This window comes from Schistocerca piceifrons, chromosome 3 (genome assembly GCF_021461385.2).
Source record: "Schistocerca piceifrons isolate TAMUIC-IGC-003096 chromosome 3, iqSchPice1.1, whole genome shotgun sequence".
NCBI lineage: Eukaryota > Metazoa > Arthropoda > Insecta > Orthoptera > Acrididae > Schistocerca > Schistocerca piceifrons.
Window position 1 is genome coordinate 169979518 of NC_060140.1, and position 25853 is coordinate 170005370.

The 25853-nt window shown below is 39.9% G+C and overlaps 1 protein-coding gene across 1 annotated transcript in view; it reads left to right on the top strand.

The window, feature by feature from the left end:
• Nucleotides 1-25853, top strand: part of LOC124788063 (melanotransferrin) — a 120616-nt gene that overhangs the window by 43127 nt on the left and 51636 nt on the right. Inside the window, exons 6-8 of the mRNA XM_047255153.1 lie at nt 688-867; nt 17489-17652; nt 22293-22475. Of these exons, the coding sequence (XP_047111109.1) occupies nt 688-867; nt 17489-17652; nt 22293-22475 (527 nt within the window). The remainder of the gene's footprint in view (nt 1-687; nt 868-17488; nt 17653-22292; nt 22476-25853) is intronic.

Below are 25853 nucleotides of genomic sequence, written 5' to 3' on the forward strand. Positions count from 1 at the left end.
CACTGTTGACTCACATGTAATTTTTTACTATCTGATATCTTTTATCTTCTCTATTTATAATATCTCTTGTAGCTTGTACTCTTTGATCTCTTATACAGTACATATGACTCCTTTAAGTGTAATTCCATTTACCATTTTCTCAGAATGATTACCAGTTTTGCATTCTGCTAATTGACAACTGTTTTCCATTTAACAATCTCATATTATGTTCAAAGCTACGATTATTGACTTCTTATTTGGAGTTTACATGCACAGTCAACCACAGCCATATAAGCAATATTTACAGCATGGATCACTGCATTGTTGAGCCACTCTCCAGAAAGAAGTGTGCTTTCTCCCAGAGATGTTCCTCTATTTTGCATGGGGATTTGAAAACAGGTATCAAGATGTAGCTTGTATGTCACCAGTCGCTGAGACATTCTTTGGTAGCTGGCAATGGCATTTTATTGGCAAAAAACAAAGATCTAAGTTTGAGCTCCATGTAGCGTATAGTTTTTCTGTCATGAGCATTAAGTTCTATTTAAGCCCCTCTCTTAATATGCAGGCCCTTTTATTTAAATAATACTGTAAGCGTCATCTGAAAATGTTAAGTTTACAAAGTAAGTAAGAGTTGGATAAGGTACCATGTAATTGTGAAGATATCACAATGTTGCCTTAAATCATCACTGTTTTTGTTTTGTTTTCCAGGTGATAACTCTGACCAGCTGTGTCAGCTTTGTGCTAGTACAGTTCCTGGACAACGTTGCACAAGTGCTGATCCATATGCTGACTCTGAGGGTGCCTTCCAGTGCCTTCTTGAAGCTGGTGACGTTGCTTTTTTAAAACATACAACAGTGGACTCGATGCTGGGTACTGGATCAAATTTTGGTTAGTAAATTATTTTCTTGTACACTGTGTGGAATTGTAATCAGGAGGACATCAGTTCATATCCCCACCTGGCCACCAGATTAAGATTTTTTGTGGTTTCCAACAGCAGATGTCGTGGTGGTTCCTCTGAGAAGGACATGGCCAATTTCCTTCCCCATCCTTTCTCAACCAAAGCTTGTGCTCTGTCTCTGATTACCTTGACATCAATGGAACATTAAACTTCAACCTTCTTGTTCTTATTAACTGTGCTTCATGTGAGTAATGATACTTGAAACCTCCAGGGTTATCTAAAAGATAGCACACACTGAACAGATTCTAAGTGGTTTGCAAAATGCTACCTCTCCTGATTGAGCAAGATGGGATAATTAATAAGATTGATGTTAAGGAGCGCTTAGGTTCAAACATAAATTCAGCAGTCTTCATTCAGAAGTTTTTGTTGCGTTTCTTAATTAACTTATAATCTTATAAAAATGATTTGTCAGCTGACACATAGTATTTGCACTTCAGTAAGAGCTTGCAATGTCCTGCGCGGGCTCTCCACCATTGCTAATGAGACACAACATACCTCACTTGCAGTGTTTCCATAGTGTGATGCATGCAAATAATGTGCAATGGGCAGAAGAGCATTCTGCCTATGTTAGCAGCCCACTCTCAGTTGTCCAAGTCTCAGCTGAGGTGCCGCTGAGAGTCACTGTGGCAACATGAGCGCAACTTGAGAAATGTCAAATAAAAAGTAATTTTAATGATTCTGTTAGTGAGGGAGTATTCAGATTGGGATTTCATCCTTGTGAAATCTGAGCTGGTTGTCAGTGTAATAATTGGGTTGTTTATTGGGTGTTAAATGAGAATTGAAATACGTTTTTCATTTGTGAATATGTATCGTGTGGTGATCAGTAGGTCTCTGTGAATGAACTCAGTGAAGAGCAGGAATTTACCTTTCCAAATATAAATGAGTAAGTGTTTTTTCAGTGTAAAGAGAATGTAACTGAACTTTGGGAATTGAGGGAAATGCATTTTGACTTGTACAACTGATGAACATCCAAGTTAGCTAAATGACAAATTATGAAAGAAATATCGTTTGTGATACGAGAGCATCAAAAGATGAAAAGTAGACAGAGAGTGAAGGGAGATGGCCCATTTCACAAAACTTGGTCTGGTTGAGATGAGGTGGCTTGTGTGCCACAACGAAACAGATAACTGTACTTTAGATGCAACCACAACAGAGAGTTATCTGTGGAGAGGCCAGACAAACATAGTTCCTGAAGAGGGCTAGCAGGCTTTACAATAACTGCAGCGGTAACAATCTGAATGACTGTCTGATATGGCCGTGTAACGTGAGCCAGCGTAACCTTGCTTCGTTGTTACTGCGAATGGCTGAAAGCCAGGGAAAACTAAATCCATTATTTTTCCTGAGAGTATGCAGCCATACTGTATGGTTGATGCCAACTTCTTGGGTAACATATTCTTGAGGTAAAATGGTCCACCATTCTGATCTCCAAGTGGGAGACTATTCAGGATGATGTCATCAGGAAAAAGTTAACAGGCATTCTACAGGTCAGTGTGTGGAATGTTAGCTCGCTTAATCAGGCAGGTAGGTTAGAAAATTTATAATGGGCAGTCAAATGAGAATAAGACAGATAGAAAAAGTACATAAACTGCTTATTATCTCAAAAGTAATCTCCCTAACTGTAAATACATTTATCCCACTGTGAGACAAGATGGTCAGTGCCTTCATGGAAAAATATTCGCAGTTGCCTGCGTAACCTTGATTTTACCCAGGCATGCATCTCTTCGTCCAAAGCAGATCAATGGAAACGTCATGATGAGACATCAGAGATCATAACTGTGTGAGAGCTTCGCAGTGCAACTTGTGCATTGTATCTGAAACAACCCCAGCAGTGTGTGGTGGGCAGTATCCTACAACCTAGTGATACCGTCTGTCAGCATTCATGAGCGTTTGATCTGGATGGTGTGCTTCAATTTTTCCAAAGTGTCCTTGTACCCCTGTACATGAATTGCGGCATAGTGTTTCAGAAACTAAATAGCAATACAAAACACTCAACATCTACATCTATGCTCAGCAAACCACCGTGAGGTGCATGGCGGAGGGTACATCCCACTGTACCAATTATTAGGGTTTCTTCCTGTTTCATTCACTTACGGAGTGTGGAAAGAATGATTGTTTGAATACCAGTTCGGATGCAGTAATGACAGAAAGTAACCATTGAAATTACCATAAAATTATAACAGTTGAAAAGCCAAGAATGATGAGGTGTTTCCAAAAGCTGCATAGCTGTATGAAGGTGCTTTATTCGCAACTACTGGTTTCACTTTTGAGCACACACGTATCCGGGTTTATCTGCCAAGAATACAAATCACTGTGTGAAATGGTAGAAATACAGAATTGTAGATAATGTTTACAGTCAACAAAAAACAATGACAATCAATCACAGTAATTATATCTTCATAATGTATGTGGAGAATTACAGAATCCCAACATTTGGGAACTTATGCAGGTTAAGAGTCAAACTGCTTTGCTGGCTTGTCTTAATAAAGATGAGTACACCCAAAAGATGTTTATCAAAATTGCACAAAGCATGACTGCTGAACGAGCCAGGCCTAGACAAAACCAGGGGAAAAGAAATAACATGAACAGGAATAAAAAGCATAAAAATTAACTAACGTCTATTTAGTAGTACAAGGGACGATATCATCCAAAAATTAATCCAATAGTATGGAAACCTCGAGAATACAACTATGCAGCTTTTGGAAACACCTAGTCATTCTTGACTTTTTTAATTGTTATAATTTTTATGATAATTTGAGTGGTTATTGAGTGTTGGTTGTTTTTTATTGTTATTCACAATGTCTTTAAGCTGAAAGTCATTGAGCAGCCGGCCCTTACAGTCGACAAAAAAGATCATTACAACTTTCTCGGAGCTGGCATGCCTGTTGTTTCACTACACTGCAGATGTTTCACCGGAAAGCCCTTACACATCCTCCATACAGTCCCAATCTCTCCCCTGCAATTTTCATATTTTTGGAGCCCCCAAAAGACATTTATTGTGGTCAATTTCTGTGGATGAAGAAATGCATGCCTGGATAACATTATGATCCCATAGGCAACGGAAAAGATTTTTTCGTGAAATATGTGTCACAGCAGGATAAACGTATTAACAGTTATGGTGATTATTTTTGCAATAATAAACAGTTTATGTACATTTTCCATCTGTCTCGATTTCATTTAACTGCCCCTTATGAAAGGGGAATGGACATAATGAAGTTAGATATAGTGGGGATTTATGCAGTTCAGTGACAGGATGAGTAGGACTTCTGGTCGGGTGAGCACAGCATTTTAAATACAGAGTCAAATTGGTGTATTGTAGGAGTAGGTCTAATAATGAATAAGAAAGTAGGAATGCAGATAAACTGCAATGACAGCATAATGATTGCATTACCATAGCCAAGATAAACATGACGCCAACAACCACCACTGGAGTGAGAGTTTATGTGCTAACTAGCACAGCAAATGATGAGATGCTCAGGTAGAAAACCAGTACTAAGCAAAGAAGGGAAAGCTGAAAGGTGGAAGTAGTATAGCGGGTGATTTCCGTGACAGTGTTACAAACCTTCAGGAATGATGTAGAAGGGTAAATGTATCAACGTGAGGTAAGGGACACTGGTCTGGAAACAACCAAGTCGTAAGTTGTAAATGAGAATTGTTTGTAACCTCTGATAGTGGAATAAATTCACCGGTACTGTTGTTGCTGAGATTATAGGAAAGGTGAATTTCAGAAGTGGTAGTATGGACGAAAACGAGAAAAAAAATTCTAGTCAGCATGGGCTCTAAAATGCATACCTTAAGAGCTGTGAAACACATCTCTTCTACTGAACAAGTAGCCATGGCTGTTAAGGTATGCATTTTAGAGCCCATATTTACCCGACCTCCCCCCCCCCCCCACCCCCACCCCCCCTGGTTCATTCTACCTCCTCCAGAAATGTGAAGTCAAAGAGCTTGCAGTTAGATTTATTTGTAAGTGGGATAGCAAATACAAAGAAGAAAATTTGGTGGAATGAGGAAGTGAAACAGGTGTTAAAGGATAAGAAGGAAACCTGGAAAAGATACATATAGCATCTTATATAGAAGAAGGAAGGGCAGAGTATAGGGAAAGAAGAAATGAAATGAAACAAGTAGTGAAGGAACCTAAAAGGAAAACTCAGGAGGAATTGGAGAACATGGTTCAGGGCAAGGCAAGAGAGAACAGCATAAGGAGCTTCTGGAAAACCAAAACAGCTTTAAGAGGGAAATATGGGAAGCAAACAAGGACAATTAAGGATGGGGGTAAGCTAGTGCCAGAGAAAGCAGCAGTACTTGAAGCGTGGAGAAGACACTAGGAAGAAAAGTCCAAAAAAACTGAATGAGGAAAGCAGAAGAAATTATCTTAAGACAGTATGAAATTACACAAGACCCAGGAATTGAAGGAGAGATAGAGGAACAGGAGTAGAAATGGTGGTTAACTAAGTTAGAATAAGGAAGACTTCAGGCCTTAATGGGATAGCTCTGGAACTAATCAAGAATGGTGAAGTAGTTGTGGTAGAGAAGCCCATTAAGCAGATCCAGAGAGTGTGGGAGGAGATTAGTATCCCTGAGGAACGGAAGAACTTTTGTCATACTGTTGCATAAGAAGTGGTAATTACAGAGCTATCTACACGTCATCAGTTGTCTATAGAGCATATACTGGTATTTTAGAAAGGCGACTGAGATGGGCTGTGGAAGAGGATATTGGAGAGGAGCAGACTGCTTTTATGCCAGGGCAACGGACCCAGGACCACATCTACACTATAAGAACAATTGTGGACAAAAGCATAGCCAAGCACTGTGACCTTTATCTGTCGTTTCTCGATTTTAAAGCTACATTTGACTGTGCCAAGGCAGTATGTGTGGGAATCACTTGTAGCAAAGAGGGTACAAATTAAGTTTATGAATGCCGTGGAGAGTGCTTATGAAAAACCGGAAGGAATTATTCATATAGGTGGTGAAAGGTCAAGAGAATTCCCCATTGAGAAAGGAATCAGGCAAGGTGGTAGCCTCACACCCTTATTCTTTAATATCTTTCTAGATGAAGTAGCAAAAACAAGCAAGAGGGAACCCATACAACAAACCATGGAATGTGGAGACTGTGTCTAACGTATCTGCAAACATTGCTCTGTGTAGATGATATAGTGTTGGTGGCTGACACCGGTGTGAAATGATATGAAGGGGAAGAGAATGTTAGTGAATACCAATACAAGCAATGTGGGTTTCAAAACAGAACAGGCAGGAAGAACAACTCAATATACTCTGTAATGAAAGCCTCTTGGCAAAATGACAGTTAGGAATATCTTAGCACCGTACTAAGTAATGATGGGAGAATAGAACAAGAGGTACTAAATAGAATTAAGAAAGCAGTCTCTAGGTACTATCAGATGAATAACACAATACTAGGGAAGTAAGAGATAAGTATAATAATTTACAGTGCAGTTATGCAGCAATTACAGTGAAAGATAGATTGACACTACAAGAGAAATGTGTAAGTGGGATTACTGTCATAGATATGAAGTTTATGAGGAAAGTAGTAGGAAAGATAAGAATAGATTGAGTTAGAAATGAAAGAATATGAGAAGAGACTGGGCAAAAGAAACCAGTGCGTGTGGTGGTTGAGAAGCTCAGTTGAGATGGTGTGAGCACGTTAAGAGAACATGAGAGGAAATAAAAGCTAAACAAGTATTTGAAAGGCATGTGCAAGGGAGGACAGAGTCAAGAAACTGTGACAAAAGGCCTGGAAAAACAATCATGTAAAGAAAAGATTGTGTGAAAATGGAGTGGAATGGAAGAAATGGATAGAATGAGGCTGCTCCGACACTGGAAAGTGTTAGGGAATTGAAGAAGAAGAAGGTGAGGAGGAGGAGGAGGAGGAGGAAGAAGAAAAGTCTTGGATGGAATAACACCCTTCTCATCACTCCTTACCACTACCATCCATCCCAGCACATTGCTGTTCTGCCAGATGCAGCAGTTGCTGTCAGGCTCATGTGGCCTGAGATGGCGGCAGTGTGAGAGTGCGCAAGTGTGTGCGTGTGTGTGTGTGTGTGTGTGTGTGTGTGTGTGTGTGTGTGTGTGTATTCTATTGCAGGAGATTGTTGTCTGTTAAGTTTTGATATATTAGTGGTCCTGTCTGTGACTCAATGCCTCCACTTGTGGTGAGTAGCAATCTATCCTTTCCATATTTATGTTAGAATTATTTCACTTTTGACAAAATATTTCGCACTGTTGCAATCTGTCACTCTTGCAACTTTGTTTCTCATTCATTTGTTTCACATGAAATATTCCTACAATCTCTTCAGATATTTTTTTTTTTCCTCTATGAGCATTCTTCAACCTTTCTATTATCTGTCATACATACTTTCTGTTTCCTTTTTTTCTGAATGTTGAGTCTTTTGCTTTATTGCCTTTTCCTAATAATGGATCAGCTGCCTACTCATATTTGTTTCACACCTTCTCATGGTGTACTTCTTACAATCTGAATTTTGTTCTTAATGTCATTATCTGAGTTCCACTACATTCTACACTATACACCAGCCTTTTATTGGTAATCTGTGGCTCTTGGACAAAACTCCTTTTTCCTGTTTTATTTGTGGTAATCCAAGATGGAACTTGTATTCTGAATATTTGAAATTCATCATCAGTACTTATATATCGATATTGCTTTGATTGTACTTGTTGAAGTCTTGCATGAATACAGCAATCCTACATTTTTGTTGAGGATGTAGAGTATTTATTGTGGTTAGAACATGGTAGTATATACACTAGTGTCCAAAATTAAAGCAGCAAATGGAAATTTTTCAAGGTTTCTTTTATTTTCCCACAAAACAATATAAACTGGTGGTAGTAAAGTGGAAACATTGTAAAGAATACAGAACATAAACAACTACAAGATGCATAATGGAAGACAAAAAGTTCGTTTTTTTCCAACATAACTGATTTGCACACACATGCAGACAACTGTTTAATGTGCTCAGTATGATGTATTACACTTTTGACAGCAATACAGGCCTGACAACAATGGGGCATGCTGTGACTGATGTCACCAATCTCATGTTGAGGCAATAATGCCCATTCTTCGCAGAGCTGTTGGCAACTCTTGGAGAGTGGTTGATGGATGCTGATGCAACCCATCGCCTTAGTGCAACCCAGACATGCTCTATGAGATTCAAATAAGAGAATGAGCTGGCTATGCCATGTGTGCATTATCTTTGGTATCCAAGAAAACATCAGCCACGTGTGCTGTATGAGGTCAAGCATTATCATCCATCAACAACCGCACATGAGGTCCCAATATCTCATCACAATACCTGACAGCAATTAAACTTTGCCAGTTCACCTGTACGATTTCCAGAAGAGGTATTCGTGTGGTCAATGTAATTCTTGTCGGTACGATTAGGAATCCTCCTTGGTCTCCTTCCCGAAATTATATTCCATGTTCCCTCCAGATCTGAATCCGTCGAGAATCAATCTCCGTACCAAATAAGGACTTCTCTGTGAAAAGAAGGTTGGCCCACTGTTTGACTGGTGAGGTGGCATGTTGATGACTCCATTCCAGACATTCCTTCTGTGAAGACATGCCAGAGATACACAACAGCAGGTCTCTGACAATAAAGGCCACTCTGCCGATGCCTTCTGTACACCCTTTACCTCAATACAACACGTCCAGTGGATGCTACAAGGTCAAATGCCAGTTGCCATGCTGTACTAAGGGTGTACCACCATGCCCTAAAAGCCAATTACTGGCCTTCCATTTCTGATGTCACACATGGTTGGCCCTGCTCCGGTCTTTGGGATTCAGTTTGGGTCTCTATAAACTGTTGCCACATCCAAGAAACAAGAGAATTATTTGCAATAAGCTATCAGGTCACATCAGTTTCCAACTGTCCTGCTTCCATTCTTCCTGTAGCCCTCCACCGCAGTGTGCCTGGTAGGTGTCTTCTCTGTGCCATGCTGCACCATCTGTGACTATGTATACAGCGATTGTGGATGTGAAACTAGCCATCAAACACTACCCTGATGGACAGGTGCTCTGGCGTCAGCAATGGCATGGTTGTCCATGGACCGGAATGCCCTGTTTCCTGCAGAATGCTTTTGTACGGACATCTGTTGACAGTTTGTATGATTATATTGTGAACTAGACACAGGATGGGGATTGATTTGATTTGATTTGATTTTAACAGGGAAGCTAAAACAGTTTAGGTCTAACCCGCTACTGCCTGCAGCGACACTAGGTTTATTGTGTGGTATCGCTCCCTGCATATCTAGTAAAGCCAACCAATGCCCTTAAATAGCGCAAGGTGTCCCTCTACCAGTTTTTTGTTAGACACAATTTCTTCAGATTCCGATGACCCGAAGATTCTGTATCTTTTGCTCTCCACTGCTATGCATTTGTAGATTGGGTGTGATGAAGTTTCTTCACCTTCATCACAGGTCCTACATTTGGGGTCCTCTTCCATTGTACCCATTGAGTAAAGGAGTTTTTTGAAATTCCCATGGCCGTCATCAGGCCAGTCATGAGTTTGATCTCTTTCCCGTTCAATCCCAGGATTACAGAGCTTCTTTTAAAACATGGCTTGGGCATCATTACCTTACCATGTTTTTGTTTATAGACCTTGGTCCAATATCCTACATGCTATTTCCTAAGCCAGTTCCATAGTTCTAATTTGATCATAGCCTTGGTGATTGTCAGGAAAGGTTCTGGTCCAGTAAATGGAGTTGTTGCCTCCATTCTAGTCAATCTGTCACCTTGTTCATTGCCACAGATCCCTGAGTGGCCAGGGACCCACATTAGCTTTACCCTATTGCTTCCCCCTAGCTCCACCAGAGCCCTGTGGCATTCTGCAACATTCTCAGATCTTGTTGCAGGAACTGCCAATGATTTCAGAGCTACCTGGCTGTCTGAATAGATGTAGATGCTACGGTCCTTGTTGCATCTATGCATATTCTCCTACACACATAAGGGCTGTCGAGCAGTTAGGAGTTGTTATATAGTCAGCAGGCATTTCCCCAGCCATCCGAATGAAACCCAGTTTTTGCCAGTTTTAAGTCTGTGTGCCCCAGCTGCTGCCTCCACCTTGACCCAAAGGTGTAGTGGAGGCATGTCCAACGTGGCTTCCATTCCAGCAATTGGTGTGCTGCTAATTCCAACTGTTATGGCTAAGCAGGCCAATCTCTGCACCTTAGCAAGCTCCTTAGCTGCAACCCACTGTTCTACCTTCTTCCACCACACTACAAACCCGTAGGAAATCCTTGGTCTAATCTCTGTGGTGTATATCCAGTGCATACCCCAAGGTCTTAGGCCCCAGTTTTTGCCACAAGACCTTCTAGTACCCACTAGAGTTCTTTTTGCCTTGGAGCAGATGCTCTTAATGTGAGGGGTCCACATTAGCTTCTCGTCTAAGATTGCCTCTAGATATTTCACTATCCTCTTCGCAGGTAGAGTTTCATCAAAGAGCTTTAGATTCCAACTTGAGTGTTGATTATGTCTCTTTGTAAATGGCACCACATCAGACTTCTTAGGATTAACCCTCAGATCTTTTTATTGTACCAATTTTGCACAATGTCCAGTCCTCCTTATGCCATGTTTCCAACTGTGTAAGTAAATTTGCTAAGTATTACTATGACAAGGTCATCTGCGTATCCTTGGCAGAAGCATTGTCTGCAACCTAGTTCCTCATTGATTTCGTTCACCACTAGATTCCACAACAGAGGGGACAAAACTCCTCCTTGTGCGCAGCCTCTAGTGGTGTTAATTACCATCTTTTAATTCATCATGGTAGCCTCTACCTACCTCCCACTAAGCATGGCCCTGGTCCACTTGCATATGGTGGTCCCCAGGTCATGCACCTCTGCTGCCCTTGCCATGGAAACGAAGGTCGTGTTACTGAAGGCCCCTTGATATCCAGGAACATGCAGAGGGCTATATCTTGGAAGTGAAGTGCTTTCTCCACCTTCCCAATGAGTTGGTGGCGAGCTGTCTCACATGATTTACCTGGTTGATATGCGTGTTGGTTTAAATGTAGAGGGGCCCTACTTAGCCTCCTCTCTCCAACAAATACATTAACCTGTTTTACCACTGTTTTGAGAATGAAGGAGGATGGACTGATTGGTTTCATGTCCTTGGCCTTGATATGATAAATTCTCCCTGGCTATGGAATGAAGACAACCTTCACTGCCCTCCATGCATCGGGAATGATAGCTAGTGCTAGGCTAACCCTGAATAGTCTGCATAGGACTCCTATGAACTACTCTCCTACCTGTTGCAGGAGAGCTGGAAAAATTCCGTCTGGGCCAGGTGAGTTGAATGGTTGGTATGTTCCCACCACCTATTAGATTTTATTAAAGTTCACATACTCCTCGGCTGATTCCCAGTCCTCTCTTCGAGTGCCTGAGAACCATTGTCTCTCGGGGATCACATTCTGGTCTGTGTAGTCCGGCAGAACATACTGAGGAAAGTGAGTTTTTAGGAGCAGTTCCAGCGTCTCATGGTACTGTCTTTGTATGTTCCCCATCCTCCTTCCTCAACGTACCTCCTGGATTGGTTGGTACTCTAGTGAGAATCTTGTGAAGTCTGGCTTGTGCAGCCATGCTCTCCTCTTCCTCACAGAATGCCTTCCAGGATGCCTTCTTTGCTTGTCTGATTGCAAGATTGTAATTGACAAGGGCGTCACGATATTTAGCCCATTGTCCTTTACGTCTCACAGTATTAAGCAGTTGTCCTGATATGAGGTCACTACGTCAGAGGTAAAAGCCTCTGCTACTTCCTCAAATTCTTCTGGATTCCTTATCGAGGCTTTAATTTCTGATAAGCCTAAATCAAGGTCCCTCCTATATGTCTCCCAGTCTGTTTTCCTGGGATTCCTATAGATTGTGATCTGTCTGATTCCCATTTCAACCTTGAATTTAATGTGCATGTGGTCCGATGAAGATGGCTCCATCAGCACATGCCATTGTTTGACATAGCTGCCCATCATCATGGAACCAAAGATTATGTCAATTACTACTTCTCTTTTGCTACTCCTGAATGTAGGGCAATTGCCCCTATTCAGGACCTCTAAGTTGTTAGCTAAAAGAAATTCAAGAAGATACTCACCTCTACTGTTGGTGTACTTGCTGCCCCACACTAGGTTGTGGGCATTGCCGTCCCATCCCACCAGCAGTTGGTCACCTTGTTGATGGCAAATCTCTACCAGTCTCCTCACCTCCAAGGGTGGAGGAGAGCTGTCTTCGTAAGGAATGTAAGCTGAGGCCAAAACAATTTCGCTCGTGATACCTTCCTCACACTGCTGCATTCTAATGGTCACTAAGTCCCCAGAGCAGAAATTCATCATTGACATGAAATAAATTCCATTTCTTACATAGATGCATGTTCTGGAGTTTCTTACATTTCTAGCATAAATCAGCTTTCCTGCAGTCCCACTGAGGCCCGATACACTATCTTTATATGAATATGGGTCTTGTATCCGGGCCACGTCCACTTCCTGCCTCCCCAGGCAGTGACTCAGGGTGACAGAGGCCCCCTTTACTGTGCTGCAGATTAATCTGCAGCATCTCCAGTCTCTGTCTTGCTGCCATCTTTAAGGTCTCTGAGAACCCTGACGGTGACATGCAAGAACCCTAAAAACAATTTCAGGTACTCCTCCCGCATCGCCTTCAGGGCTTGTCTCTGAGCTCCACCACCAGGGTTTGTCCTTCCGGTGCAACCTTCTGGTTGATCACTCTCCAGTCTTTTGTCGAGAATTTTGGGTTCTGGGCTCCTATTTTCCCGAACAGAATCTTAGGAGAGACTTCCTTAAGGGTCTTTGGTACCCATATTGATATCTATCCAGTCTTAAGAAGCTCTGCTACCATCTTAACCAGCAGCTTCACATCTTCCCACGGGGATGTCATGGGCACCTTGTCCTTGAACCATTCCACCATGTGCACCCCCTCAGGACAAAAATGGCGACGCCACAATCTAGATAGATCCTCCTGAAGTTGGTTCCTGGGCCAGCGTCCCCCCCCCAATCTTTTCTAAGAGGGCCATCTCTACCAATTCCTCCTGCTTGTGACTTGATGGCCACCAGTGGATAGCCTTCCTGGATAAGTGCCATCTTAAAAACCGAGACTGCTGTACTATAGGTCTGTTTCCCTATTTCTTTTTTCCCTTTTTTCTGAACTTGCTTATCCAGGGAGCAGGGAGTCTTTGATGCCTCCCTTATCTGCTTGCTACCTGTCTTTGATATTGTGGAGGTCTGTGTATCCCCTTCAACCTGAGACGTTTCTTCCTGGGGGTCTTAGGTTCACATCCCTTAAATTCCCTCCACTCGTCATTAGGAAGCCATTCTTTCCCTTCCTTTTTCCTCTATTCCCCGAGTAGTTTCCTCCTCTGGGCCCCAGACAAGCCTTTGATCTTAATCTGGTCTAGCTTCTCGGTTACAGTTCCCACTTCTGGCTTAGGTCTAGACTCTGATTCAGTAGTGTGAATGCCTTCCATCAGTACTGACCCCAATGTTTGGATATGTGAGGTCTCAATTTGCCCCTGAGTTTGTTTTTCTTTGTTTTCTGTAATTGTGTCCATATTGGTCCCACAAGATTTGGGGATCTACAAGGTCCACACCACGAATACCCCGCACAGTGTAGGGCTATTTACTCAGGGAGGTTGCCCGGTATCCCTGAGGCTCCATTTGTGACACATCTTCCCATGTGCCATGGACCCTTTGGCACGGATTGCATCACTCCTTGGGTTGGGTCAGGGAGTTGGGTAGGACTAGGAGTGAGTAGGGAAGATGGGATGTTGTGGGACACTCTTAGTCTGATCCATCAGCTGAGGTCTTTCTGGCAGTAGGACCTCTACCTTCGGCATAGCCCTCAGCTTTATGCGGACATGCAAGCCTCTCCAAAATGGTGTCAAAATGGTGTCCCCCGGAGAGGCAGGATAGGGAAGTAGTGGTTACTGCTTTTATTTTGGACACAAGTATATTTAGATTGGAAGAGTATATCAGGACGAAAATTTACATGAAAAAACATTGAAGTCACAAGGGGACAAAATATCTGGCCAATACATACTTTCTGGGAACAAAAGTGTGTCTGATAGATACTACATGTAGCTGTTAGAACTGTTAGTTCGTTTCTTAGAAAGGGTTGGTGGCTAGGTTAGAAAAGATTGCATCAAAGAGAGTTGGAGGTCAAAGACAATAAATTGGAATAACATGAAACATCTCAATCCACACTATGTTACAGGAAATCCTAGAAGCTAGGTGCCTCACTTGTGCCTCCATAGAGCCCCTTACCCTTCCTGATCCACTAATTGCCTTTTTCCTGCTTCCCCAATGTTCATAGAAACATCAATTTCTGCTATCCCATTGTAGCAGACTTCAAAACCTGTACTGAATGCATCAGAGCCTTTGTAGAGCAGCACTTCCAACCTACCATGCTAAGCAGTTTCTGGGACGTCTCAAGTCGTCCTCTCAGCAATAGATCACTACCTCCCTCTGTGCCCATCTGAATGTCTCCATAAAACATTGTTTGTCATGACCCTATCCAACTCCATCCTTACTCATAACTATTTAACATTTAAGGGCCAGATTTACAGTCAAATCTAGGGGGCTATGGTGCAAATCAAGATGGGCTCATCTTATGCCAGCCTTTTATTGTCCACCTAGATGATGCATTACTCAACAATGAGAAGCTTTGCCACCTGGCTTGATACTGTATATCCCAGAAATGGGACAGTTTCTCACTAATATACTACCCACACAACCTACTGTCATCCTCCATTGTCCTCCAAACTATCATAACATCCTTGTCAAAACATATGACGGGCCCAGACCATTAGTCCCACCCAAGGTTCCTATCCCTGCAACAACTGTTGTCACTGTAAAACCTGCCCTATGTTCCAGTCCATTACCAGTTACTCCAGCCCCACCACTAATGAATCTTACAACCTCAAAGGCAGAGAAACATGTAAAATCTTGCATGTTGTGCACCAAATAACTTGCGTTCACTGCACAACTTTTTATACTTGAATGATCCCCACTAAGGATCTGTCTGCTTTGGAGACATTGCATACCCAGCTTGGAGTGTGTTCGAATGCTCACACCCAGTACTACAGCCCAATTTAGTTTATAGGAATTTGATATCTTTCGGGTTGGACTGTTCTCGCCAGCAATACACCTGCCAGAACCTGGCGTTGATGGCTTCCATGTGCTACCAACTCTGCTGTGTAAAGTGTTGTGCTTGCTGCCTTTTCTCAAGTAGTAAACTATTCCCACTGCAAAAAATGTATCTATTTGAACAACTACCTTAACTCTGGCCATAATTAAAAACAGATTTATTACATGATTAGACACACTATGTAGATCTATCTCATATGTAAATTTCAGAATTCTATTTGAGAGTTTTTTGCAGGGGAGGGAGATGTTAAATTTTGTGCATATTATGAGTTAAATACTGTAAAAATTGTGAAAAAGAGATTTCTAAAGTTTTTGTGTAGTTAACACAATGCAATACCCAGCTTTGCATAGAGTTGTTGCTGAGTTGGGTTTTTCGGTGATCAGTGGAAAAAAAAGTATTTCAGTGAGTTCAGTGCCTCAAGCCCTGGAGATTGGAACTTGCTTTCCAGCATATATTTACATCAATCCACCCTTACTTAGCCTCTCTTAAAATCCTCCCCTTTTCATCGTGGATAGGATTTCATTATTTACTGTGTTATTTGTTTCTGTTTTCTGTCTTTCTTTTCAGTTTTTCCTTTTCTTCCCTTTCCGCTTACCTCCTAGCTGTTAACTGCAATATTTATTCAAATCATAATTTCTCTTCCTCTCAATCGATTTATACTTCTTTCCCTGTCCTCCTATCATCTCCAGAAAGAAACAGACATAGTCCTTACTCCTGTACTTTATTTGTTATCCTACACTCTCTAATGCTTCTTCTTTCATCTCTTCCCTTCAGTGTCTTCACAACAGGTGCATCTCTCTCAACCTTAGGTCTTCTGTAACCTGCCCCTCCTTTTCAAATTTACTTTATAGATTAGAAGAGTTTGCTGATATTCAGATGACTTTGTTTCACAGCACACAATGCCAAGCTTTAAAGAAAAAGATGTTACTAGAAACCTATATCTACATACATACTCGAAAGCCACTGTATAGTGTGTGTCAGAGGGTATCTTGTACTGCTGCTGTTTATTTCCTTTTCTGTTCCACTCACAAATAGAGCAAAGAAAAAACGACTGTTTATATGCCTCCATGGTGGCTATAAGTTTTTTTTATCTTTGTGATTCTTACTCAAAATGCAGTAGAACCATTCTCTGGCCAACTTCAAGTGGCAGTTCTCTAAGTTTTCTCAACAGTGTTTCACAAAAAGAATGTTGTCTACTCTCCAGGGATTCCCATTAGAGTTGATAAAGCATCTTCATAACACTCATAAGTTGATTGGACCTACTGGTAACAAATCTAGCATCCTGCTTGTGAACTGCTTTGATGTTTTTCTTCAGTTTGACCTGGTGGGAATCCTAAACACTCAAATAGCACTCAAGAATCAGTTGCACTAGTGTTGTATAAGTTGCCTACTTTGCAGATGAACCACATCTTCCTAAAATTGTACCAATAAATGGAAGCTGATCATTTCTGTTTCCTACTACTGCCCTTACATGCTCGTTCCATTTCATATGGATTTACAGGGTTAAGCATAGATATTTACTTGATGTGACTGTGCCAAACAGCACACTCATAATGCTCTGTTTGATGTAGACAGACTTAACAATGCAGCTAAAAGTATTGAAGGAATGACCCACATAAGTAAACTACTGGAATTATTGCTCTGAAATGGGATCTCCTAAGACCACACTGCAAAGAAAAATGTTGATTATGAACCTAAGTAACATGTTTTTTTCCTTTGTTTTGGGGGGGGGGGGGGGGAGATTTTGTTACATTCCAGGATTCCTTCAAATTTGAAAACAGCACACATCTGTAGAGGATTAGACTTCCACAGCAGTTTTATGAATAAATTTTTGCAGTTGCTTACTGGGCCAATAATATTACTATTGCATTCTCAGAAAATGTCGTAGCAAATATATCTTGCCCATGCTCATAGAGTGTGAATTATTTGAGGGCTTGAATTTTATAATTAAATTGCACAATATATGGCTCATCTCAGTTGCACAAATTGCTTCATGGCTGCATTGTTGAAGTGTAAAAAGTTTGTCAGAACAGTATTTAAGTCAGCATGCATATTTAAAATAATTTTCCCATATATTGAATTTCTGGAAGCAAAAATCATGGTATTGTGTTTTGTGTGACATATGGTGTGCAAGTATCCTGAACAGAATTTAATTATTATTATTTTTAAGCAAATATATTTAATGTATTTGCAGCTTCATAACAGGCTTGCTTGAACAGTGCGGAAGGGAAATGAAATGAAACTGACAAGCAGAGTGGCCAGTCCTTTCATTGTCGTATCAAATTTCATCTCTGAACTGGACTGTATAACATCATTGTATTAGTTAGTTGACAAACAAAACTGTACCTGGGGCTTCATTATTAGATTTGTTGTTTTTTTTTCCAGCTGGGGTACTGAGAACAGATTTTGAATTATTGTGTCGTGATGGAAGTCACAGAACACTTGATGAATACGCAAACTGCAACTGGGGGAGATCGCCAACAAATGCTGTGGTTACCACATCAGCAAAGAATGTGGACATGCGATATCGTTACCAAAAGTTTCTAAAAGTAAGTGATATTCTTGTAGTGTTGCTGCAAACTTAGAGAGACTGCATAGCTTCTTGTCTCACATGTTGATTTGTTGAAATGGCACTTCATGAAGTATTAAGCTTTCCTGAGTTAATTGTGTTTCATAAGGGCTATCCAAAAAGTAACAGAAATTTTGGTCTATTGTGGCAGGGGCATGGCTACTGCCACAATCTTGGTGCCGTAACGTTCCTACACTCGGTACCCATCCAGTGGTGGTAGCTTATGGTCTGTTTCTCTGTTATTTTGCTTCCTGTGACATGTTAAAATGTGCACTGCAAAAAAATTGTGATTAGGTCTTTGTTGGCAAAAAACTGCATACCAATTGAAATGTTTGAAACACTGACAAAGTTAAGATGTGCAATACAGAACAAGTTTTGGGGAAAATGTAACGCAAAAGTTTTGATTTTGCACGAAAACGCACTGTCACACACGGCCAGTCGTACTAGACAACTCCTATGGGGTTTGGCTGAGAGGTATGTGATCATCCACTACACAGTCCAGATTTGGCACCAAGTGACTACCACCTCTTTCCAACAGTGAAGACATGGCTTGCTATGCAACTCGTTGATACCAACGCTGAACTGCGTTCCGCTACACACTGGTGGTTGCAATCACAGTTGGAAGATTTCTACAGAGATGGTACTGAAAAATTTGTGCTGCAGTATGATAAGTGCTTCGCTTTGAATGGTGGTTATGTAGAAAAATAAGTTACGCATGTACCTTTAAAATGTGTTTATTAAAATTTGGTTTTCCCATATCAATTTTTTATTTCAAAATGTCTACTACTTTCTGCATACCCCTTGTACAGTGACATACATGTGCTATAGCGTGTATTAAAATCAAGATTATAATCAGTAGAACATCTCGTTTGAAGTGAGAACATAAATGCAGAAATGAGGGAAAGTGTTATGTATTGAATGTCCTGTGTTCATTAGCTGTATTAAGGAAGTTATACTAAAAAGCCATAATTTGATTGAATCAACACCCATAGGCAATACATTTTAAGTGAGGTATGAAGCATGGGCTATAGGAATCAAAACAAAACAAAAATTGAAGGGATGTAAGTTTTTCAGTTCTTCCAAATGAGCCAGGTATAAATTTGTGATTCTTTCAGTTGGTCATCATTACATATGTAATTAGGAGGAATGGAGAAAGCCAGAAAGGAGGCACACATGGGGTACAAGCTGACACAGCAGGATTTGTTTAAAACATAATTCATTGCAGGTAAAAAAACTGAAGGTGTGTGTAAACCAAGGAAAAATTTTAGCCAAAATTACATTAAAAACCAGTTAAGTCAGATGTTCAACCCCTTGCAACATTTAAACGAAATAGAACAATGTCTGGTAACTATGGTTTTGTAGTCATTTCTTAGTCTAGTAGCATTTGTTGTTAACAGTACGTGAACACTCCTACTCTCATTCATCATGCCATACCTGGATGTGTTCTACTATATGGAGAGTGTTTAAAAAGATCTGAAGTTGTGCTATAAATGTTTTACTGCTTACTTTATTATGTTTGAAGTAAGGCACCTTTCCTCCCATTGGTTACGGCATTCACAACATTTCTTTCTTTTTTGGAATGCTTATTCATTGATGGCTTGAAGTGCCATGTTGACATTTTCTTAAATCTCTTTCATTTAGATTTTTGTTTTGTGAGATTGGAAGAGTCACCTGTGACGTGCTTGGAGAATGATAGATTTACTACACAATCAAAATAAAGTGGTAGGTAATAATAAATTATAAGTGACACATGAGCCAAAAGTGTTATAACGCAACATGAGAAAGAGCCCCCACTTCATCCCATTGCACTCATTGTCCATCAGATGAGTTTAAACCATGTGGTATAATTGTCTTCTCATGGTCGGACTGTGGGGTACAGACTTTTCCCTAGTCTTAAACAAATTGCAGTGGTTATCATCATGTTTCTGTGTTCTCCATGTTCATTCAAAATATGAGGCATTTTTCTATTTGGCTTAATTTTTTCTAATATGTTGCCTCCAGTATTTGTCCCAACCATCTATGTTTCTAGTAATCTTAATGCTTGGAGTTTCTTGTCATGTACCACAGATTATAATTATGTATTCATCACTGCATCATTGTATTACAGAAACTTCTTTCTTGCTGGGTGATATCGACTCCACCCCAAATAAAACACCCTCACCGACCCCAACATTACATCCCACTAACCCCTTTCACATGTTCTACATCCACATTTACCCAAAACTGAGGTGACAAGATTTAAACTTGAACAATACATTTTTCAAAGCTACATTGTCACTCTTCAGGATCATCTTAAGTGCTAATTATAGGAAGTGTTTTGTGCATATGACACTGAGTTACGTATTTGAAAAGCCTGCTATGTGAATCAGTCAGCTACATATGCGACTTAGCACCCTCCTGTGCTTTGCGTGTAACTTATACATAGCCCGTTCAGAACATCAGACTTTAGGATTTTATAATGGGTTGTTCATTTCCATTTGAATGTGTCCATTAAATTTATTTCTGCAACTAATTACTTAAATCTTCCTGGAGCAGTACAGTAATGCAGCAATTTGTGCACCTTCAATGCTGTTAGCAGAAACTGTGTAACTGTTCAGATTAGAGAGCTATAAGTACCATATTTACCCAATTATAAGATGAAACTTTTTCCCAAATTCGTCATTTGAAAAGTACATGGTTGTCTAGCATTTTCACATTAAACTATTGCTGCTCAGCTCAACATTTTACATTGTGTAATAGATTAATATAGGTATTGTACATTTACAGATGAAGCTTTAGCATCTGTGGTCACACCAGATTTAATTTGAAAATTTGGGTGGCTGGGAGTGGGAACAGCGGCATAAGCTTTTCTGACCATAAGACGAATGTGAGGAGGAGAGCAGGAAGCAGGCAGCATATTTCATTGTGCTGCCAATCACAGAAATGTATAGCATGTACTATAGCTTTTTATGAACACCGTCCACATTTAAATCTCAGTTTCCTTGAATCCGTTTGTAGTCAGAATTGAATCAACTTGAAAATTGGACCAACACTCATCAGTAGTACAAATTTCTGCAAGAGACCATAAAAGTCTAGATAGGGACAACTGACATACGTATGTGTTTTGTGCAGTAAGTTGTTATTGTTCACTGTGAGGTATGATAGGAATGAAAGATGATGTGTCAGCAGCTGGTTTTGTGCAGCCAGTGAAAGAGCAGTGGGTAATGTCATGCTTGGACACAAGATATGAAGGAATTTGACCACATTCTTGCATCAGTATAAATACAAAATCCGCTCTTTATTAAGGAAAAACAGCTGTGCTCTTAAGTCCTAGTATAACCACATCATCATAATATTTGGAAGAAACAGTGAAATATTTGTCTCAACCAAGATTATATATTTCATTGCTACTCGCACATAGAAATACATTGCTTTGGTGAAACCATCAACCCACTGTCTATGTACAGCTTACAAATGAGGATAAGGTTACCAGTGATGTTGATGATTGATTATCATAATTGATTATGACTATGATTAAAAATAGTGATACCACAGATGACTGGCTTAGATAGTAAGTAAAAAAGTGAAGATAAAAATTGGCATAAACTGCTGCCACCAGTCGCCTTTTTGTTGGGTTCTTCAATTTATTTTTTATTATTTTGTTACCAGTTTGGAACCACCTAGCGATGCGTCATCAGGTGGTACATATATTAATTGTTTGCAGCAGTGTGGGAGTCATGTAGAGTGATTAGTATGCATTGATTGGATGTTGGTGTACATAGTATTCTGGAAAACATAATGAATGTTTTCCAGTGATGTTAATTGTACTGCACTTAACACACTGAGCCACAGGTAACACTTTCCACATGCTTCACAAAACATAAATAACATTTTCTAAAGCATTTGGAATGTGTACCTGTGGCTAAGTGTGTAAAGTGCAGTACAATTGACATCATTGGAAAATGTATTATATTACATATGTTTTGCAGAATACTGTGTACACCGGCATACAACCAACAGATACTAATCATTCTACATGACTCCCACGCTGCTGCAAACAATTAAAGTATGTACAATCTGATGATGAATCGGTAGGCGGTTCCAAACCGGTAATGGGATATTAAGAAATAAATTGAAGAACAAAACAAAAGGCAGCTGGTTGCAGTAATTTGAAGAAACTTTTATTTCTTTTTATTTATTTTATTTCTCTGCGTATTACCAAAAAGTAGACATTCAGTGTATGAGAAGCAGATACCTTCTGTCAGTTAAACAGTTTGTAATGTTGATTAGGTGGAGTATGTTAAAAATAAAATATTAGTTAGAGTACATTAAAATTACAATCTTTTCAAGGAGGCCCTCAAGAAAAGAGGCATTTTTTATACTCAGGGTCATATTATACTCGAGTAAATACAGTATTTAAAATTATCTTTACACTGATATAGTTTCTTAGCTGGTGTGCCATATACAATGTACCTTGCACTCAGTGAGCTTGATTGGCTGTATTTTGTCTTTTCAAATAATTCTGATACTTGGTCATGTGCTGTTGATTTCAAAATCTATTGTATTTAACATAAATGACACTGTTCTCCGCTGTTAGATGATATAGAGGTTAATTCTCTAACATTTAGTTTGATATTTCAGAAAGCTGTTCAGCTGTATGGTAAAAAGCCAGTGACAAGACCAACTTCCAGTACTACAAATCAAAATGGATTTTTTGGAACAACTAATGATGTGACATCAACTGAGGCTGTTCCAATTGAATCATTTCAGCTGTTCTTTAGTCCAGCCAATGAGAGTTTTGTGTCACATAACCTGCTGTTTCAGGTAATGGTCATGTTCAATACAAAATTTCTGTAATTAATATAAAATCTAAATGTGAAATAGAGATAAGAACATTTGAAATGTAAGTAATGCAGAGTGGTGCAGGCTGTAATGACCTGTACAGTACATTTAAAGGCATCATGTGATTAAGTAAGAACTTAGAACAGACATACACATAACTTTAATTAATTTTATTGTCTCGTAAACCATTCTCAGTACCTTTCATTGTTTGACAGAAGTAGTGACTCACTTATGGGCTGAATATACATATTGGGATTTGTTTCATTGGTCCCAGAGTCATTTGTAGTCCTGTACAAAGTCTTGTGGAGGTAAAATTAGAGGCTCTGTCAGTTATGTGGCAAACTTTGATGTTGATTTCTTAACCTGTACTTGCGAGTGGAGAACTGAAGGGTGTTGTGAATAGATCAGATTTGTTCTATTTGCAGAAACCAGTTATTTGATTAGCAGAGTATGCATGGTGTACATATAAGTGTTGTTTAGTTTCACAAAATCTCTCTTAGGTCCATGTAGTTAACCCCACAGAGATGAGTAGTTCATCTGTTTACAGAATAAAATACACATTCTTGCTGATAAAAAGAGAGAACATAAACCTGGTTGTCTTTAACTGCGGAAGAATTAATAGAGCTGCTACATAGTGCTCCAAATAGAAAGTTTGCTGAAGACAGAAATAAGTAGCTAGTTAATATTTCATTTTGAATGAAGTGTGCATTGGAAAGAATTGGTGAAAGCGAACGATTATGACATGTTGTTTTTTTTTAATTGTAAAACATAACAGTTATAATTAGTGATGTGATACTACTTTAGAATATAAAATGATCTGGCTGATAATAGAGAGGAAAGGTTAGCCAACTGTAATACCCAATTTTTTCTGTCAAGACAGTTGCATCAAGTATCAAAATTATTGAATGCTTCTGAGAGAGAAGGAGAGAGTTGCACATAAATTCACCAGTCATGTATTTCAATTTATTGGCAGTAGCTTTATAACACATACAATTAGCCAAGTAACAGGAACAAATGTTCATGCAATACTGTACTAAATATCTGTCATGAAATTTCTTCTTAGGAGTCAGCCAGTTAACCATTTTTGACTGTCATAAGTAGAATACATGCCAGTGAACATATCTAAACTTTTTGATGCAGTGAACATGTAGAAAGGAATCATTGACAGTAAGTCTATAATATCATCAGTGAGACAAAGCCTTGAATGAAAGCAGTCAGAAAATATTGGGGTATTGCAAGTGTGACTGGAAGCTGATTCCTGGTTGCCTCACAGTTATTAACAGACATTCAACTGTTGGGAGAAAAACTTGAAGATTATAAGACATAAGACACCACAAGGCAAGCACTTTAATAAGTAAATGATGTGCAAGGTAGATGAGATACATATAGATGAAGGATTGCAAAACTAAAAAGCAAACAAATTACTTAATGGAGAGCTCAAACTGAAGGATACTTGTTAGATTATATGTCAGTGTAAAACAACTGCCTAGTGTGGAAATAGGATAAATGATGTAGGGGTTACAAGAAGTGGGCAACCCTGCCAATGGCTCTTGGCACTTGTTAGTGTGGTCAGGATCTCATTAATGTGTTCTTCTGATGGAGGTGGGACTTACACAACTGAGGAAAGTGGTTCAATGTCTTTAGGCACCTCATGGTCTGTTCCCCGTAGTGATCCATAATATTTTCATCAAGCTGAAATCAAGGTGCAAATGCCATCAATAACCACACTTCTTTCTACTTAGCTGTAGTTCGCTTGGACTGTTGTTACTTGCATGCAGTTGGTTGTTACACGCTGCTGAGCAAACGACTGGAACTTTTTCAGATAGGTGCAGGGAGATTTTGAATTGCTTTGACATGTGCCAAAGACTGTCTTTGCGCAGTATGTGGCAGAGGTGGTTGGTTTCTTGTGTTAATGTGCTACAACATGCAGTAAATGTTACACTAAAATTATGCCATTTCTCTTTTAATGCAAGGCATATATCACCTTTAAATTGTCTCTGAATGGGAGCTATAAATTGCACTAAAATTACACAATTTCTCTTTGAATGCATGTTGATATGGGGAAAAAACCATGAAACCATGTTTTATAGTGATCTCTCTGGATAACTATAAACCAATGTCGAGTGCTGAAATGATTGTCATCCATGCTATGATCAACTCACGCAAATAACGCATCTGTCTATTTTCAACTTTGCATACTGTGATGTGACATCATCCCTTCCGGCACTATAAGTGCTAAGTTGCCAAAAGCACCTGGTCAGCGTTTTCCTGTGAAAGTAGGTGTAATGTATTGTGCAAGTGTAGATTGTGAGAGATTTTTCAGGAGCACTGACGTAACAGTGTCATGGCCAAGTGGTCGTGCACACTGATCGGCAGTTCGTTGGCTCGGATTTGATTCCTGTTGCTGCCATAATTCCCCCTTTTTTATTTTATGTTATTCCTCACAATATTAAATGATTAATTATAAAATTTAAATATATTCAAACAGTTCATTTTATATGCATAAAAGTAATATCCTCTATTTAGTTAGGATTACTATCCTTCTAAGTCAAAAGGTCATTGATGGTGGTAAAAAAAAGAAAAAAAAGGCAATTATATCAGGTAATTTGGTACGAAAGTGTTTTCTTTAGATGATGTCCTAAAGAGACCTGTTTCCAGTAGATCTTTTAAGGAGAAAGTGAGACGTAAAAAAGTAAGTAGATCTACTTTAAATATAAATCTCACAACAGGATTTCGCGGGACAAGGTTCATCAATTTGGCTCAAATTTTGTGAGTAGAAGCAGGTAGATGCCCCATTCAAGTTCATTGAATATTTTGTCTGAGTGGAAAAGGTAAAATGCTGTCTAAAGATTTAAATCAGTGGAAACTCCAGGTTGGAATATCAACGATATAAGGAAGATGATGGATTCCTACTCACTGTGAAGATGACACGTCGAATTGCAGACGGACACAACAAGGAGACTGTTACTACATTAAGCTTTTGGCTAAAGCCTTCTTTGGAAAAGGAAACACACACACATTTATTCGCACAAACAAGCACACCTCACGCACATACAACTACCATCTCTGGCTGCTCAGACTGAAGTGCAACTGTCCCATTGACTGAATGCAGCAATTTGGAGGCTGTTGGGCAGGAAGATTGGGGGAGGGAGGGTGTGCGGGTGGGTGGGGAGTGGAAAGGGAGAGGAGCAGGGGAGGGGAAAGACGGATGGGTGTAACGACAGAGGGCGGCACACGAAGAGGGTGAGGGGACGTGAATAGCGATGTAGAAGTGCCCCCTTCGTTACCCAATACCAACTCAGACTGGGAACCACATCCTTTGTCAAGGCTTTGATTACCTATCACCCTGCCCTGAAATGA